The sequence below is a fragment of the Ahaetulla prasina genome, chromosome 11 (genome assembly GCF_028640845.1).
Source record: "Ahaetulla prasina isolate Xishuangbanna chromosome 11, ASM2864084v1, whole genome shotgun sequence".
Lineage (NCBI taxonomy): Eukaryota > Metazoa > Chordata > Lepidosauria > Squamata > Colubridae > Ahaetulla > Ahaetulla prasina.
The window spans coordinates 15,412,147-15,428,386 of record NC_080549.1 but is presented as its reverse complement, the minus strand read 5'-3'; the positions used below and the strand labels follow the sequence as shown (position 1 = coordinate 15,428,386).

General features: G+C 45.9%; 1 protein-coding gene across 1 annotated transcript in view; it reads left to right on the top strand.

Moving 5' to 3' along the window:
• Positions 1-16,240, top strand: part of DACH2 (dachshund family transcription factor 2) — a 371,548-nt gene that overhangs the window by 200,112 nt on the left and 155,196 nt on the right. The window contains exon 3 of the mRNA XM_058154632.1: positions 10,771-10,842. Coding sequence (XP_058010615.1) covers positions 10,771-10,842 — 72 coding nt within the window. The remainder of the gene's footprint in view (positions 1-10,770; positions 10,843-16,240) is intronic.

Here is a 16,240-nt window from a genome sequence, read left to right as displayed (position 1 = left end):
CCAAAGAAGCTTCTTGGGTAAGAAGCGAAACGTTTTCAAGGAAAAAAAAAAAACCAAGTAAGTCCAGTTGCCTGTTGGAAAAGCACTTTTGGGACAACCATGACGTGGAGTGGATTGAGAGTCTCCAAAAATATGAAGAATTTTGATCTCGGCCAGTGATGGCTAACCTTTTTGCCGTCATGTGCCAAAAGTGGGGGGAACGCAAGGGGTTGCGCATGTGCGCGTCGACACTCATAATGCAATGCTGTCCCACACATGTGTGTGTGACTCCCCCATACTCCCCCTCATGCATGCGCATGCAACCTCTCCCCCTGCACATGCGCGCATGACCCCTTCCCCCCGTAGCCCATTTTGGGGTTGGCAAGCCTCCCGCCCCCACACATACACACGAGACTCCCACACACATGTGCACGAAACCCTCACACATCTCCTGCATGCGCTCTGTCCCTGCGCCAGAGATCTGAAAATCAGCTGGCCAGTGGGAGGCGCACACAAATGCATGGTGGAGCTGAGCTGGGCAACGGCTTGTGTGCCCGCAGAGAGGGCTCCGTGTGCCATAGGTTTGCCATCATGGATCTAGGCATATCGGTCAATCCGTAGCTGGGGAATGGAACTGTGACAATAGCAGACAACTTCAGTCTTTCCTTGTGGGATTGCTTTATATTTAGGTTGGAGAGGATAAGATAAGCAAGCTAAAACAGTCCAACGCCAGGACTGCGGACCAGCACTGGTCTGTCATCTTCCAGGAACCGGGCCACGCAAACGAGCAAAATCCCAACCTCATATACATGGGATACAAGCAGCGTGCGAAACCACATTCACCCTGGCCAGTCCATGGAAAAACCACCCTGCACCCTGGTGCCCAAAAGATTGGGGTCCACTGAGCTAAACAATACCTGCTAACACAGGGGTCTCCAACCTTGGTCCCTTTAAGACTTGTGGACTTCAACCCCCAGAGTTCCTCAGCCAGCTTTGCTGGCTGAGGGACTCTGGGAGTTGAAGTCCACAAGTCTTAAAGGGACCAAGGTTGGAGACCCCTGTGCTAACACACATACCCTCTCCTCAAACCGGCTGGTTTTCACATTTCAGATGGACCTGTGCAGGGGTGGGCTTCAGATCCTTTAGCAACGGGTTCACTGCCCCGTTGCTGGGTGGGCGTGGCCATGATGGGTGTTGCCTAGTCAGCCGCCTGCACCACGGTGTGTATGTGTGGGTGTTTTTCGCCCTCCCCAGGCTCCGGATGCTTTCCTCGAGCCTCCGGGAGGCCTCCCCTGGATTCCGGAGGCCCTCTGGAGGCCGGAAACAGACCCGTTTCCGGACTTCCAGGCCCGTTTTTTGCCCTCCCTCCCATGCAGCACCTGCATTTACCTGGAATGATGAACGGGCAGCGTGGAGACTCCTGGGAGGGGCGGCATGGAGTGGGAGGGGCGGGATGGGAGGGGCCAGCCAGAGGTGGCATTTGGGGGTTTGCCAATCCCTGGCGATCCTTGGCTAGAGGATCACCCAAACCCTGCCGAACCCCCAGGAGCCCACCCCTGGACCTGTGTACTTGGCTGACTACCCAATATGGAACATCTGATCTGTGTGGGAGCCTGCCATTCCTGAGTTCTGGAGAAAGCATGTTTGGAATGCTTTCCTTGGAAAAGGACAGAAATGAGCTCCACTTTTCAACTCCAGTCTTCTAGTTTAGGGGTCCCCAATCTTTCAGACCTCAGGGACCACTAAATTCATAATTTTAAATCCCGCAGACCACTAATATGATCTGCTTAATGACCAGCTGGGTGGGTGTGGCTAGGTAGTCATGTGACTGGGTGGGTGTGGCCAACTCGATGTCACTCAAGTCAAGGGGCGCCTTGCCAGCCTCTACTTGCCCCTCTCCTCCCAGCCTCGCCTGCCCACCTGGGCTCCTTAGGGCCCCAACAGGAAGTCATTGTTGGAGCTAAGCAGCCACCATGAAAAAGAGTTGGCAAAACAGCTCAGTTCAAATTGGATCAGACTGAGAAGGAGGCTCAGCAGAAGCACCTCACTGAGGACTATGAGCATAGGCTTTCCAAGCAGAGGGGAAGACCTGTGGGAGTGCAAGGCTAGGTACCGGTGCCTGGAGGCTCAGCGGGCTGAGATGGTTTTTTTTTTTTAATTTGCATTTATATCCCGCCCTTCTCTGAAGACTCAGGGCGGCTTACACTATGTCAAGCAATAGTCTTCATCCATTTGTATATTATATACAAAGTCAACTTATTGCCCCCAACAATCTGAGTCCTCATTTTACCTACCTTATAAAGGATGGAAGGCTGAGTCAACCTTGGGCCTGGTGGGACTTGAACCTGCAGTAATTGCAAGCAGCTGCTGTTAATAACAGATTGCATTAGTCTGTTGAGCCACCAGAGGCACCAGAGGTTTATTGCACGTATCCAGCCCAGGGGCCATAGTTTGAGGACCCCTGATTTAATGCAATATAAAAAATGCCAATAATTTTTGTATGGACCACGAAAATTTTCTCGTGGACCACCAGTGGTCCAAGGACCACCAGTTGGTGACCGCTGCTCTAGTTCTTGGCTGCCTAAACCAGCTTTTAAGGGAGCTGATGGAACCATTGTCTTCTAAACCAAAAAAACATGAAGAATTTTGATCGAGGCCAGTGATGGCTAACCTTTTTGCCGTCATGTGCCAAAAGTGGGGGGAACGCAAGGGGTTGCGCATGTGCGCGCCGACACTCATAATGCAATGCTGTCCCACACGTGTGTGTGACTCCCCCACACTCCTCCTCATGCATGCGCATGCAACCTCTCCCCCTGCACATGCGCGCATGACCCCTTCCCCCCGTGGCCCATTTTGGGGTTGGCAAGCCTCCCGTCCCCACACATACGCACGAGACTCCCACACATGTGCACGAAACCCTCACACATGCACACATCTCCTGCATGCGCTCTGTCCCTGCGCCAGAGATCTGAAAATCAGCCGGCCAGTGGGAGGCGCACACAAATGCATGGTGGAGCTGAGCTGGGCAACGGCTTGTGTGCCCGCAGAGAGGGCTCCGTGTGCCATAGGTTTGCCATCATGGATCTAGGCATATCGGTCGATCCGAAACTGGGGAATGGAACTGTGACAATAGCAGACAACTTCAGTCTTTCCTTGTTGGATTGCTTTATTTTAGGTTGGAGAGGATAAGATAAGCAAGCTAAAACAGTCCAACGCCAGGACTGCGGACCAGCACTGGTCTATCATCTTCCAGGAACCGGGCCACGCAAACGAGCAAAATCCCAACCTCATATACATGGGATCCAGGCAGCGTGCGAAACCATGTTCACCCCGGCCAGTCCATGGAAAAACTACCCTGCACCCTGGTGCCCAAAAGATTGGGGTCGACTGAGCTAAACAATACCTGCTAACACAGGGGTCTCCAACCTTGGTCCCTTTAAGACTTGTGGACTTCAACCCCTAGAGTTCCTCAGCCAGCTTTGCTGGCTGAGGGACTCTGGGAGTTGAAGTCCACAAGTCTTAAAGGGACCAAGGTTGGAGACCCCTGTGCTAACACACATACCCTCTCCTCAAACCGGCTGGTTTGCACATTTCAGATGGACCTGTGCAGGGGTGGGCTTCAGATCCTTTAGCAACGGGGTCACTGCCCCGTTGCTGGGTGGGCGTGGCCATGGTGGGTGTTGCCTAATCAGCCGCCTGCACCACGGAGTGTGTGTGGGGGTGTTTTTCGCCCTCCCCAGGCTCCGGAGGCTTTCCTCGAGCCTCCGGGAGGGCGAAAACTGCCTCCCCTGGGTTCCGGAGGCGCTCTGGAGGCCGGAAACAGACCCGTTTCCGGACTTCCACGCCTGTTTTTTGCCCTCCCTCCCATGCGGCACCTGCATTTACCTGGAATGATGAACGGGCAGCGTGGAGATTCCTGGGAGGGGCGGCATGGAGTGGGAGGGGCGGGGTGGGAGGGGCCAGCCAGGGGTGGCATTTGGGGGTTCGCCAAACCCCAGCGATCCTTGGCTAGAGGATCACCCAAACCCTACTGAACCCTCAGGAGCCCACCCCGGACCTGTGTACTTGGCTAACTACCCAACATGGAACATCTGATTTCTGTGGGAGCCTGCCATTCCTGAGTTCTGGAGAAAGCATGTTTGGAATGCTTTCCTTGCAAAGGGACAGAAATGAGCTCCACTTTTCAACTCCAGTCTTCTAGTGTAGGGGTCACCAACCTTTCGAACCTCAGGGACCACTAAATTCATAATTTTAAATCCCGTGGACCAATAATATGATCTGCCTAATGACCGTCTGGGTGGGCGTGACTAGGTAGTCATGTGACTGGGTGGGTATGGCCAACTCGATGTCACTCAAGTCAAGGGGCGCCTTGCCAGCCTCTACTTGCCTCTCCCCTCCCAGCCACTCCTCGACTGCCTGTTGGACTCCTTAGGGCCCCAGCAGGAAGCAGTTGTTGGAGCTAAGCAGCCACCACGAGAAAGAGTTTGCAAAACAGCTCAGTTCAAATTGGATCAGACTGAGAAGGAGGCTCAGCAGAAGCATCTCACTGAGGACTTTCCAAGCAGAGGGGAAGACCTGCGGGAGTGCAAGGCGAGGTACCGGTGCCTGGAGGCTCAGCGGGCTGAGTTGGTTTTTTTTTTTTTTTATTTGCATTTATATCCCGCCCTTCTCCGAAGACTCAGGGCGGCTTACACTATGTCAAGCAATAGTCTTCATCCATTTGTATATTATATACAAAGTCAACTTATTGACCCCAACAATCTGAGTCCTCATTTTACCTACCTTATAAAGGATGGAAGGCTGAGTCAACCTTGGGCCTGGTGGGACTTGAACCTGCAGTAATTGCAAGCAGCTACTGTTAATAACAGATTGCATTAGTCTGTTGAGCCACCAGAGGCACCAGAGGTTTATTGCACGTATCCAGCCCAGGGGCCATAGTTTGAGGACCCCTGATTTAATGCAATATAAAAAATGCCAATAATTTTTCTGTGGACCACCAAAATTTTCTCGCGGACCGCCAGTGGTCTAAGGACCACCAGTTGGTGACCGCTGCTCTAGTTCTTGGCTGCCTAAACCAGCTTTTAAGGGAGCTGATGGAACCATTGTCTTCTAAACCAAAAAAACATGCAACAGGAAAGCTGGGGGGGAAAAAAACCCTGGGCTCTATTCTACCATCATTAACATCTCAATAGTTTCAGCTCCCGTATGCAAAAAAACAAAAAAACAACCCACCCCACCTTTGCCCTGTGAATCCCCATGCACCTTTGGTGTTTAGCCAAGTGCTGTTGACTTGGCTGTGGTTATCCCAGAGCAGGTGACTAAATTACCCTGAAATCAGGCAGAAAATTTCTTCTCCTGGTCACTGAAGTGAAATCTGTCCACTGGTCAAGTGGCAAAGCCAACCGCCGTCTGAGAGCCCTGAGAACTGCCACTTCCGATAAGTCAAGTCTTCAACGAGCGTGAAACGGTCTTCTTTCATGACGATTGCATTTATTATGTTTATTTCAGTTGATCTATTTAGCCAATGTGAATTGGTCAGCACCCTGGCCTTTGGATGCGTTCCATCTGTGGGAAACCATGCTAAAATATCAAAGGACCTGTCACTGCCGATTTATTCATCATCCCAGTCTAGGGTTGACCTACATAAGCGAGAACATATTCTTTGAGAGGGGGGGGCGGCCGGTGTGGTTTGGAAGGCAGAGAGAGAATAACGAGAGGAAAGGGGGGAGAAATATCTCAGCTAGAATACGCTGCGGTAAATGTTTTATTTTTTTTCATTGTCTTTATTCTTCTTTTCTGCTATTGCTGGAAGAATGGCCTATAAGAACAGGAGTACTGGAGATCAGGAAATCAAGGGTTGCAAAAATCCAGACGCTGGATATTAGCAATAAATTAGTATTTATTTTATTTGTTTTATTAATTGCATTTGTATACCGCCCTTCTCCCGAAGGACTCAGTACATCAGTACAAACTCAGTATATCAGTACAAATATTTATTTGTATATCAATACAAATAAAGGAACAAGAAATACAAAGCGTTCCACATTTTAGTTCCCAACTCTTGCAAGCATTCGATGATCTTGTGTACCTCCCGCGAAAATCCTGAATTATTACGCAGTTCGGCAGACAGAATTTATTTCGGTCATTTGGCCAATGAGAGTATAGTTGATAAAAGGAACCGCACATAACTATCCACTAATCAGAACTATTAGCAACCTTTCGTAAGCAAATAATAGAAGTGATAGACATAAATTTATCTTGAATATTTATCGAATAGTACAAATAAAAGTGATGAGAATGTGCCCAGAAGTGCGATTGGGTTATGTTTATTTAAAAAAATCTTTTTTAAAAAACGTGTTGCAGTTTTGTGAGAGTGGATCAGCAATCATGGGGACTAATGTTTATAGGGAAGTTCTCCTTTGTAAAAGTGAAGGTAGAGGTTCCTCTCACACATATGTGCTAGTCGTTCCCGACTCTAAGAGGCAGTGCTTATCTCCGTTTCAAAACCGAAGAGCCAGTGCTGTCCGAAGACGTCTCCGTGGTCATGTGGCTGGCATGACTGAACGCCAGAGGTGCACGGAACGCTGTTACCTTCCCACCAAAGGTGGTCCCTATTTTTTAAACTTGCATTTTTTATGTGCTTTAGAACTGCTAGGTTGGCAGAAGCTGGGACAAGTAATGGGAGCTCACCCCGTTACGCGGCACTAGGGATTTGAACTGCTGAACTGCCGACCTTTTGATCGACAAGTTCAGCGTCTCAGCCACTGAGCCACTGCGTTTGTATTACAAAGCCACCTTTGTAATAGTGACGAAGATAACAAATGAGATGCTTCTGGAAGAGGAAGACCAAATAGAAGTTGGTTTCAGCCAGGCTGGAGAAGAATCACTTTGACAGAAGAGAATATTTGTAGCTCAGGGTTGATAGGTGGGGTGCTGTATGAGGTTGGTGGTTTTCTTGCAGATGTTTCATTACCTAACTAGGTAATATTATCAGTGCTGGAAGGGAGTAGTACTTGCTGGGTGAAGGAGGAGGAGGTCTTTGGGGTTCTTAGTGCTCTCTGAGCTTGGTGGGTTTTCTGGCAGATGTTTCATTATCAAACTAGATAACACCATCAGTGCCAGAAGAAAGGATGTTTGCAGAGTGGAGGAGGAAAAAGGACTGTGGGGTTCTTGATGCTCCCCGAACTTGGTGATTTTGTTGCAGACGTTTCATTTCCAAACTAGGTAACATCATCAGTGTTATTCAGGGGTGAGCTTCAAAAATTTTAGCAAGGGGTTCTCTACCCGGTTGCTGGGTGGGTGTGGCCATGGTGGGCATGGCCTAGTCAGCCTCCTGCACCATGGCGGGGGGGGGGAGGCTTTTTTCCTTCCTTGGGCTCCGGAGGCTTTCCTCAAGTCTCCAGGAGGGCAAAAATGGCCTCCCCAGGCTCTGGAGGCCCTCTTCCTGAAATTCTGGTAGGCCCATTTTTCGCCCTCCCTGAGCCTCCGCATGCGCCCTGCACTTACCTGCATCCAAAACGGGCCTTGTGGGGACTCCTGGGAGGGACAGGGACAGCCAGGAGTGGGATTTGGGGGTTCTCCGAACTGCACAGAATCGTAGCTAGAAGTTCTCACAAACCCTCAGCAGCCTACCCCCGGTGCTATCTGATAGCAGATGGCGGAAGACGTTTTGAAGAAACATCTTCAAAGAAAATCCATAAAGTCCAGTTGCCTCTTGAAAAAAGCACCTTTGGGACAACCATGACCCGGAGGACTGAGAGCCTCCATAGACATAATCCGTGCTAGCATTGTGCTAACATCTAGCATTGATGATGTTACCTAGTTTGGTAATGAGAAAACCACCAAGCTCAGAGAGCACCAAGGACCCCCCACAAGAATCTCTCTTGGATACAATCAGTTGGAGCTATTGCCGCTGCTGGCTAGTATGGGAACAACGGTGCCGAAGAATTGGGAAATTATAATTAAGATGACGGAAGAAGCCATGTTAGTTCTTTCTCTCCGTAACTTGTAAACCTGTGAAATAGGCCGCTGCTTGGGCTAGAACCATGATGGCGAAACTATGGCAGGCGTGCCACAGGTGGCACGCAGAGCCCGTTCTGTAGGCACACCAGCCGTTGCTCCAGCCCAGCTCCACTGCGCATGCCACACACACCTCCCACCGGCCAGCTTGTCTTTGGGTCTCTGCCACATATGCACGGCGGGCAGGACGCATGTGCCAAGGATGCTCGCATTGCATTTGGGGAGTTAGCGTGTTCCCCGCACCCCGTTTTGAGACTGAAAGACCTCCTGCACCAACCTGGAAGCCAAAACAGGGCACGAGGGGATGCATCTGCATCTGCCGGGCACATGTGTGTGTGTGGGGGGGGCACACACATTTCATTTTGGGGGTTCGACCACGTATGAGTGCATTCGTGCGCGCATGCACGCGCATTGGGCACTCAGCCCCAAAAAGGTTAACCATCAGTGGGCTAGAACATACGAAGGAGACCTCTGATCCATCTGGGATGAATAGCTGCTGAGAGAGACAGTTCTTGTTCTGTCAGAAATCGTTTGCTGTTGAGGGTGGATCAATGAACATGTATTCATTTATTCATATGAAAAATTATATCCTGATTTATTTTTATTTATATATTTTTTTTGAGCCCAGTGCATTGCTCAGGGCTGTTTATAGAACTTCTGAGATCAATGCACAGTTTAAAGAGTTTAAAAGGTAGAGGGTGGGGGGGAGTACAAGGCTAAAATCACTTAGAAGAAACAATTACACAAATACACACACATACAAACAAACACACAATTCCTAGTAAAAATGTGAAAGCTGGAAGATGCTGCCAGGTAGCAGGTTTTGTGTTGCTTACGGAAACTATGTTCCCCCCACCCTTAAAAACAAAGCCTTTGGATGGAAGAACATTAGCAAATGGAGTCCCACAGTGTAGGAATGAAGCATAGAATCATAGCGCTGGAAGGGACCGTGGAGGTCTTCTAGTCCGGTTCCCCCACCATAGAGTCTCCTAGCGCAGTGTCCTTTTTCCTCTGCCGACCAGAAGTTCCGTTTCCCCACCATAGAGTTTCCTCCTAGCATGGCATCCTTTTTCTTCTACCTGTCCTAACCGAAAGCTCTATCAATTGTGGAGCCGACCGGCGACAGGGAGCCGCAGCAGAGGGATGAAAGAGCCACATAACAAGGAACAGTATAGATACAGACATGGACACATGAAAAAATTTTGGCACCAAAAAAAAAAAAAAAGGATATAAATAGGCAAAACATAGCCATAAACACATAGAATGGTTACTTATAAATGGGGGACAATAGGACAGGGACGGTAGGCACGCTGGTGCGCTTATGCACGCCCCCTTAGGGCATGAAAGGTCCACAGTAGACAGTTTACGGTAAAAGGTACGGGGCTTAGAGAGATGAGGATGAGGATGAGGATGATTTCATTCTTTATTGATCAAGAGATGAGAGCACCGTAAATGTTTATGTTTATTTCCCCGCCCCCCCAGTTCTGCTTCAGCTAAATTAAATATCCTTCCATTAACAGACAGAGAGGTCAATCAATGTGAACATAGCACCAGTCATGATCCTGTGGATAATTGTTGTAAGGGTCCTTTGTCGTTTTAATTAATTCACCTTGTACAACTTATTGCTAGCATTATTAGAAATGTATGACTGTGGCATTTTGTTTTGAAGATCTGTTTGCTCTCCTAACCAAACGGTTGTGGCTTGCAGTATTTGAAATACAGTATTTTAGATAATTTGTATTATTATTGTTGTTGTTGTTGTTGTTATTTACACAAAATGACAGTATACACAGCAAACGAGATAACTATGCTGGATTTCGTATCACAGATCACTGGTCAAACACTTCCCAAGCATTTAGGACTGTGTGATGTATCGGTGAATTATGCGAGCAGATCCCAGTAAGGTCGCCTTCTGCAGCTGACCAATGGTGATCTTGTCAGCGCCAATTGCTTTTAAGTGCTTGCCTAGGTCTTTAGGCACAGCTCCCAGTGTGCCGAGTACCACTGGAACCACCTGTACTGGTTTATGCCAGAGTCTCTGCTGCTGCTGCTGCTATTATTATTATTATTATTATTATTATTATTATTATTATTATTATTATTATTATTATTATTATTATTATCATCCAAAGCTGGTGGAGACAACTTTGGGTGGTGGAAATTGGATCTAAACAGGCAAGGAAAATGGATCCTGGGCACCCATATGGATGAAAGAAGATAAATGAAGATATTAAGAGCATTATTTAGTAACTAGCTGAATACACGGTGCTCCGCTATGAAACTATGTGATCGGGCTTGATAAATCAACACTTACAGCTTGAAAATTAATGAATAATGATGATCAGCCTCTCCTCTCCCCTTCTCTCCCTCAGCCTTGCTTAGCTCCAGTGGTCTGTATTAAAGCTGCTTCCTGCTGTGAAAGTGAAACTCCTCTCCTCTGCTTGTGTTTTGCATTTGGAACAGATTTCTTTTCAGGTGGGGAGTGGGAGTAGAACTCCTTAGCATCAGAGCATGTTAATCATAATATAAGAAATACTAATGCTCTGATGGTCATTTCGAAAAATCCTTTCTTAGTGAATACCTAGAAGCCAAGAGGAACATACGTGGCAAATTTCAAGTTTGTAGGCTTTACGGTTCTGGAAATTTTATGATGATGCATGAGTGGTATTTCGCTTTTATATATATAGATTCAGTGCTCAGCTATTATTCCTTAAATTAGAATATTCCCATTTCATACTGTATCAATGCATTTAACAATGTTTTTCTTTACAGACATAAGGACTTTGTTTTTCCCTGATGAAAGCCACGTAAAGTTTGCAGAGCTCAAGACTCTTCAAATACAAGGTGTTTACTCCTCCTATTTGTGTCTTTTGTGACTTAACACATTCTTTTCTCTGCAGCAGGGGCTGTTAGCATGTGGTTTGGTGTTGACTATTCTTTCATCCACAAACTTCTCTCTCTCTTCTATCTCCTTGAGTGTGATTTTTCTGAGGAATTGATTTGTTAGCGCTGTGGTGGCGCAGTGGTTAGAATGCAAAATTGCAGGCTAATTCTGCCCACTGCCAGCATACTGACTGGCTCAAGGTTGACTAAGCTTTGCATCCTTCCGAGGTCAGTAAAATGAGGACCTAGATTGTTGGGGGCAATAGGCTGACTCTGTAAACCACTTAGAGAGGGCTGTAAAGCACTGTGAAGCGGTATATAAGTCTTAAGTACTGTTGTCCCTTCCTTCCTTCCTTCCTTCCTTCCTTCCTTCCTTCCTTCCTTCCTTCCTTCCCTCCCTCCCTCCCTCCCTCCCTCCCTGTGGTTAGAATGCAATATTGCAGGATAATTCTGCCCACTGCCAAGTGTTCGATCGTGACCGGCTCAAGGTTGACTCAGCCTTCCATCCTTCCGAGGTGGGTAAAATGAAGACCCAAGATTGTTGAGGACAATAGGCTGACTCTATAAACCGCTTAGAGAATGCTGCAAAGTACTGTGAAGCAGTATATAAGTCTAAGTGCTACAGCTATTGCTACTTTCGGTTGGAGTTGACTAAAAGGAAGAATTTATTTCTACAATTGGCCATAGGAAACCACAACGGAACAATTCTGAAAGACGTTTGGGAGTGTGTTTGTCATTAGGTAAAAGCCCAAGGGGACAATTCTTTATATAGAAGAATATTAAACAATATTATGGAATCCATGCCCAATTTTTTGGAAATTGAAAAGCAAGGATTCCCAGTTTTTCCAGACCCAGGCTCTGTTCATCTTTACATGAGATAAAGCCATAATCTCAGAAGAAGTGAAGTGGGACAATAGAATTGACCGAATATTAAAATCAGAGAAAAGGGGGTTTCTAATTTTTTTCCCCAGTCATGAAGTACAGCTCATACCAAACGTACCACTACAACGGAGCCCAAAATTTCCATTGCTACTGTTGCTAAGGGAGTAGGGCCCCATGTTACAACATTTCTGCCACCGTTGTTAAGCGAATTACTGCAGTTCTTAAGTGAATCATGTGGTTATTAAATACTGACTTCCCCCATTAACTTCACTTGTTGGAAGTCAGCTGAGAAGGTTACAAACGATGATCGCATAGCAATAGCACTTAGACTCATATACCGCTTCACAGTGCTTTACAGCCCTCTCTAAGCGGTTTACAGAGTCAGCATATTGCCCCCAACAATCTGGGTCCTCATTTTACCAACTTCGGAAGGGTGGAAGGCTGAGTCAACCTTGAGCCTGGTGAGATTCGAACTCCTGGTAATGAGCAGTGAGTTAGAACAGAAGAGGTGGAACAGAATCATTAAAGAAAAGATGCGAAAGGAGAGGGAGAGAATGAAATGCAAATGAAAATTGTTGAATGGCGACATGGTCCCAACGGCATAGTTCCTCAGAGAATTGTCCATGTCTGTGAAGATGCTGCAATGGTCACAGGAGTGAGAATTGGTCACTTTTTTCAGTGCTATTGTTACTTTGAATGGTCACTAAATGAATTAAGGGCTACCTGTATACTTCTAACTTATTTTGATTTAGGATACGCTTCAGGGGTGAAATCCAGCAGGTTCTGACATGTTCTGGAGAACCTGTAGCGGAAATTTTGAGCAGTTCGGAGAACTGGTAGTGGAAATTTTGAGTAGATCAGAGAACCGGCAAATACCACCTCTGGCCGGCCCCAGAGTGGGGTGGGAATGGAGGTTTTGCAATATCCTTCCCCCAGGAGTGGGGAGGGAATGGGCATTTTGCAGTATCCTTCCCCTGGAGTCGGGTGGGAATGGAGATTTTGCAGTATCCTTCTCCTGCCACGCCCACCAAGCCACCCCCACCAAGCCACACCACGCCCACCAAGCTACGCCCACAGAACCAGTCGTAAAAAAATTGGATTTCACCACTGATACGCTTGTTGCCTTCACCTCCATGCCATTATTTCGCCTGCTATAACGAAGGCACGGATATTGATTCAGGGTGAAAAGATTATATTGATCATTTATGGACAGTAATCATCCAGTCAAGTGTACACAATTGAAGATCCCTCTTGTTCTCTACAACTCTGCAGCTGAGCTGTCATTAGCCGGGTTCATCAAACAGGCTTACTTTGTGGTTTCTTGGTTTCATAGTCTCAGTCATTTGTGGCTTATTCAGTAAACATTGTTTAAACAAACCACGGCATAATATGTTATTTGAATGTGCTGGGATTTTTGAAATAGCTGAGAGACAAATTGCAAACAGCAGCTCTCGTACTTCTAACCCTGCTATAAAATCTAGCTTTTTATTATTTATTAATCTCAAATTGGTGGTGTAGGTATGGAAAGACTTATCACAGATACTCATGAGGTTACTTGAGTTATTGAAATAGGCTGCAGGAAGTCCTTGACTTATGACCACAGTTGAGCTCAAAATTTCTGTTGCTGACAAATGCTGAGACCATTTGTTGAGTGAATTTTGCCCCATTTTACAGCCTTTCTTGCCACAGTTGTTAAGTGAACCACTGCAATTGTTAAGTTAGTAATACGGTTGTAAAGTGGATCTGGGACACGGCAACCGTCATAAACATAAATATGAACCAGTTGCCAAGCAGCCAAATTTTGATCACATGACCATGGGGATGTTGCTATTATTGTAAGTGTGAAAAATGGTCCTAAGACACTTTATTCAGTGCCCTTTGAACAGTAAATGTTGTAAGTCAAAAATTACCTGTATTTCCATCATGTCCTATCACAGTGATGGCAAACTTTTTTTTTTTAATTTGAATTTATATCCCGCCCTTCTCCGAAGACTCAGGGCGGCTTACACTGTGTTAAGCAATAGTCTTCATCCATTTGTATATTATATACAAAGTCAACTTATTGCCCCCAACAATCTGGGTCCTCATTTTACCTACCTTTATAAAGGATGGAAGGCTGAGTCAACCTTGGGCCTGATGGGGCTTGAACCTGCAGTAATTGCAAGCAGCTGCTGTTAATAACAGACAGACTTAATCTGCTGAGCCACCAGAGGCCCTTTTTGGGCACCGAGTGCCCAAACTGGAATGCATGTGCATGCGCTGGAGCTCCAGAAACCAAAAAAAATCTGGAAAACGGTCTGAAAAACAGCTTGTAAACAGCCCCAAAAAATGGTCTGAAAAATGGCCCAGAAAAAGGCCTGAAAATGGTCTAAAAAACAGTTTGTAAACAGCCCAAAAAATGGTCTGAAAACAGCCCAGAAAACGGGCTTTAAATGGCCTGGAAAACGGTCTGAAACATGGTCAAAAAACGGCCTGAAAACAGCCTGAAAAATTGTCTGAAAACAGGCTGAAAATGGCCTGGAAAATGGTCCAAAAAACGGTCTGAAAACAGCCTGAAAAATGGTCCTGAAAATGGCCCAAAAATGGTCCTGAAAATGGCCTGAAAAATGATCTGAAAAACAACTTGTAAACAGCCCAAAAAATGGTTTGAAAACAGCCCGAAAAAACAGCTCTCAAAACGGCCCCAGAAAACAGTCCAAAAAATGGTCTGAAAAACAGCCTGAAAACAGCCTGAAAAACAGTCCTGAAAACAGCCTGGAAAGTGGCCTGAAAATGGCCTGAAAAACACCTCAGAAAATGGCTCCAAAAACAGCCTGGTTTTTTTGCCTATTTTGGGGGCCATTTTCAGGCCGTTTTACAGCCTGGCCCACAAAGACCATGCGCCAGAAATCAGAAGAACAGCTGGCGACAGTGCACATGCCCAGAGAGAGGGTTCTGTGTGTGCCACCTCTGGCCCGCCTGCATAGGTGCCCCATCACGGTCCTATCAGGTTTAAGGTCCAATTTGGGGAGATTGACAGATACCTCGAAAGAATGAAAGATCTGCATGCTTCAATGGCCCAAAGTTAGCAGGGCAAAGAATGGAAGTGGCCGTAGAACGGCTTAATGTATGGGAAAAGATGGATTTATTTATTTATTTTTATTTATTTATTTTGTCACAACAATATATGTAGGTATCATACAAAAAGATTATATAGTATATAAACACATATATGAGTAAATATTAGGAGGTATAAGCATATATATATATATATATATACACGAAGAAGAAAAGAAAAACAATAGGACAGGAACGGTAGGCACGTTTGTGCACTTATGCACGCCCCTTATGGTCCTCTTAGGAATGGGGTGAGGTCAATAGTAGAAAGTAGGATGTTCTCACATCTGGCTCATCTGGATTAGCAGGTAGTAGTGGATGGTAGAATGAATATGTTCGTGATAGTCAACAAAAAATAAAACGTCTCCATTGTGTACTTTGCAAAAAAAAAAGTTGAACATATCCTGTGTTCTCGGTTCCAAGGATAAAACATGAAACTAGGTATTTATATAACAACAACAACAACAACAACAACAACAGAGTTGGAAGGGACCTTGGAGGTCTTCTAGTCCAACCCCATACTTATGCAGGAAACCCTACACCATTTCAGACAAATGGTTATCCAACATCTTCTTAAAAACTTCCAGTGTTGGAGCATTCACAACTTCTGGAGGCAAGTTGTTCCACTGATTAATTGTTCTAACTGTCTGGAAATTTCTCCTTAGTTCTAAGTTGCTTCTCTCCTTGATTGGTTTCCACCCATTGCTTCTTGTCCTGCCCTCAGGTGCTTTGGAGGATAGCTTGACTCCCTCTTCTTCGTGGCAGCCCCTGAGATATTGGAACACTGCTATCATGCTTCCCTAGTCCTTCTTTTCATTAAACTAGACATACCCAGTTCCTACAACTGTTCTTCATATGTTTTAGCCTCCAGTCCCATAATCATCTTTGTTGCTCTTCTCTGCACTCTTTCTAGAGTCTCAACATCTTTTTTACATCATGGCGACCAAAACTGGATGCAATATTCCAAGTGTGGCCTAACCATATTTGGCTAGTTTCTTTTTTTTTTTTCTTTTTTTTCGTTGGTGCTTCTATAATCTTTTAATTTGCTCCCGAGAAAGAGAAAAAAATCCATTTGAATCTCAGAGCAAGAGTAGAACCCGCTAATTGAAATTATAATAAAAGAATAATTCGAAAGGGGGAGGGTGAAGAGCACTCATCTGGGATTTGGGGAGATATATTTTAAGCCTATTAGTTTTGAAAATAAGTTTTCTGTTTAAAAGGCAATAAAACCAAACGAAGTTGGTTAACGAGACGATGCTGGGTTGTTGTTTTTTTCCCTTCGCATCTTTGGATTCTTCTATTTTTCTGCTATTATTAATTTTTTTTTTAGCTTTGCATGAATAGCTAAATCTTTATAAACAGAAGCTAAAAGTAATTGAAA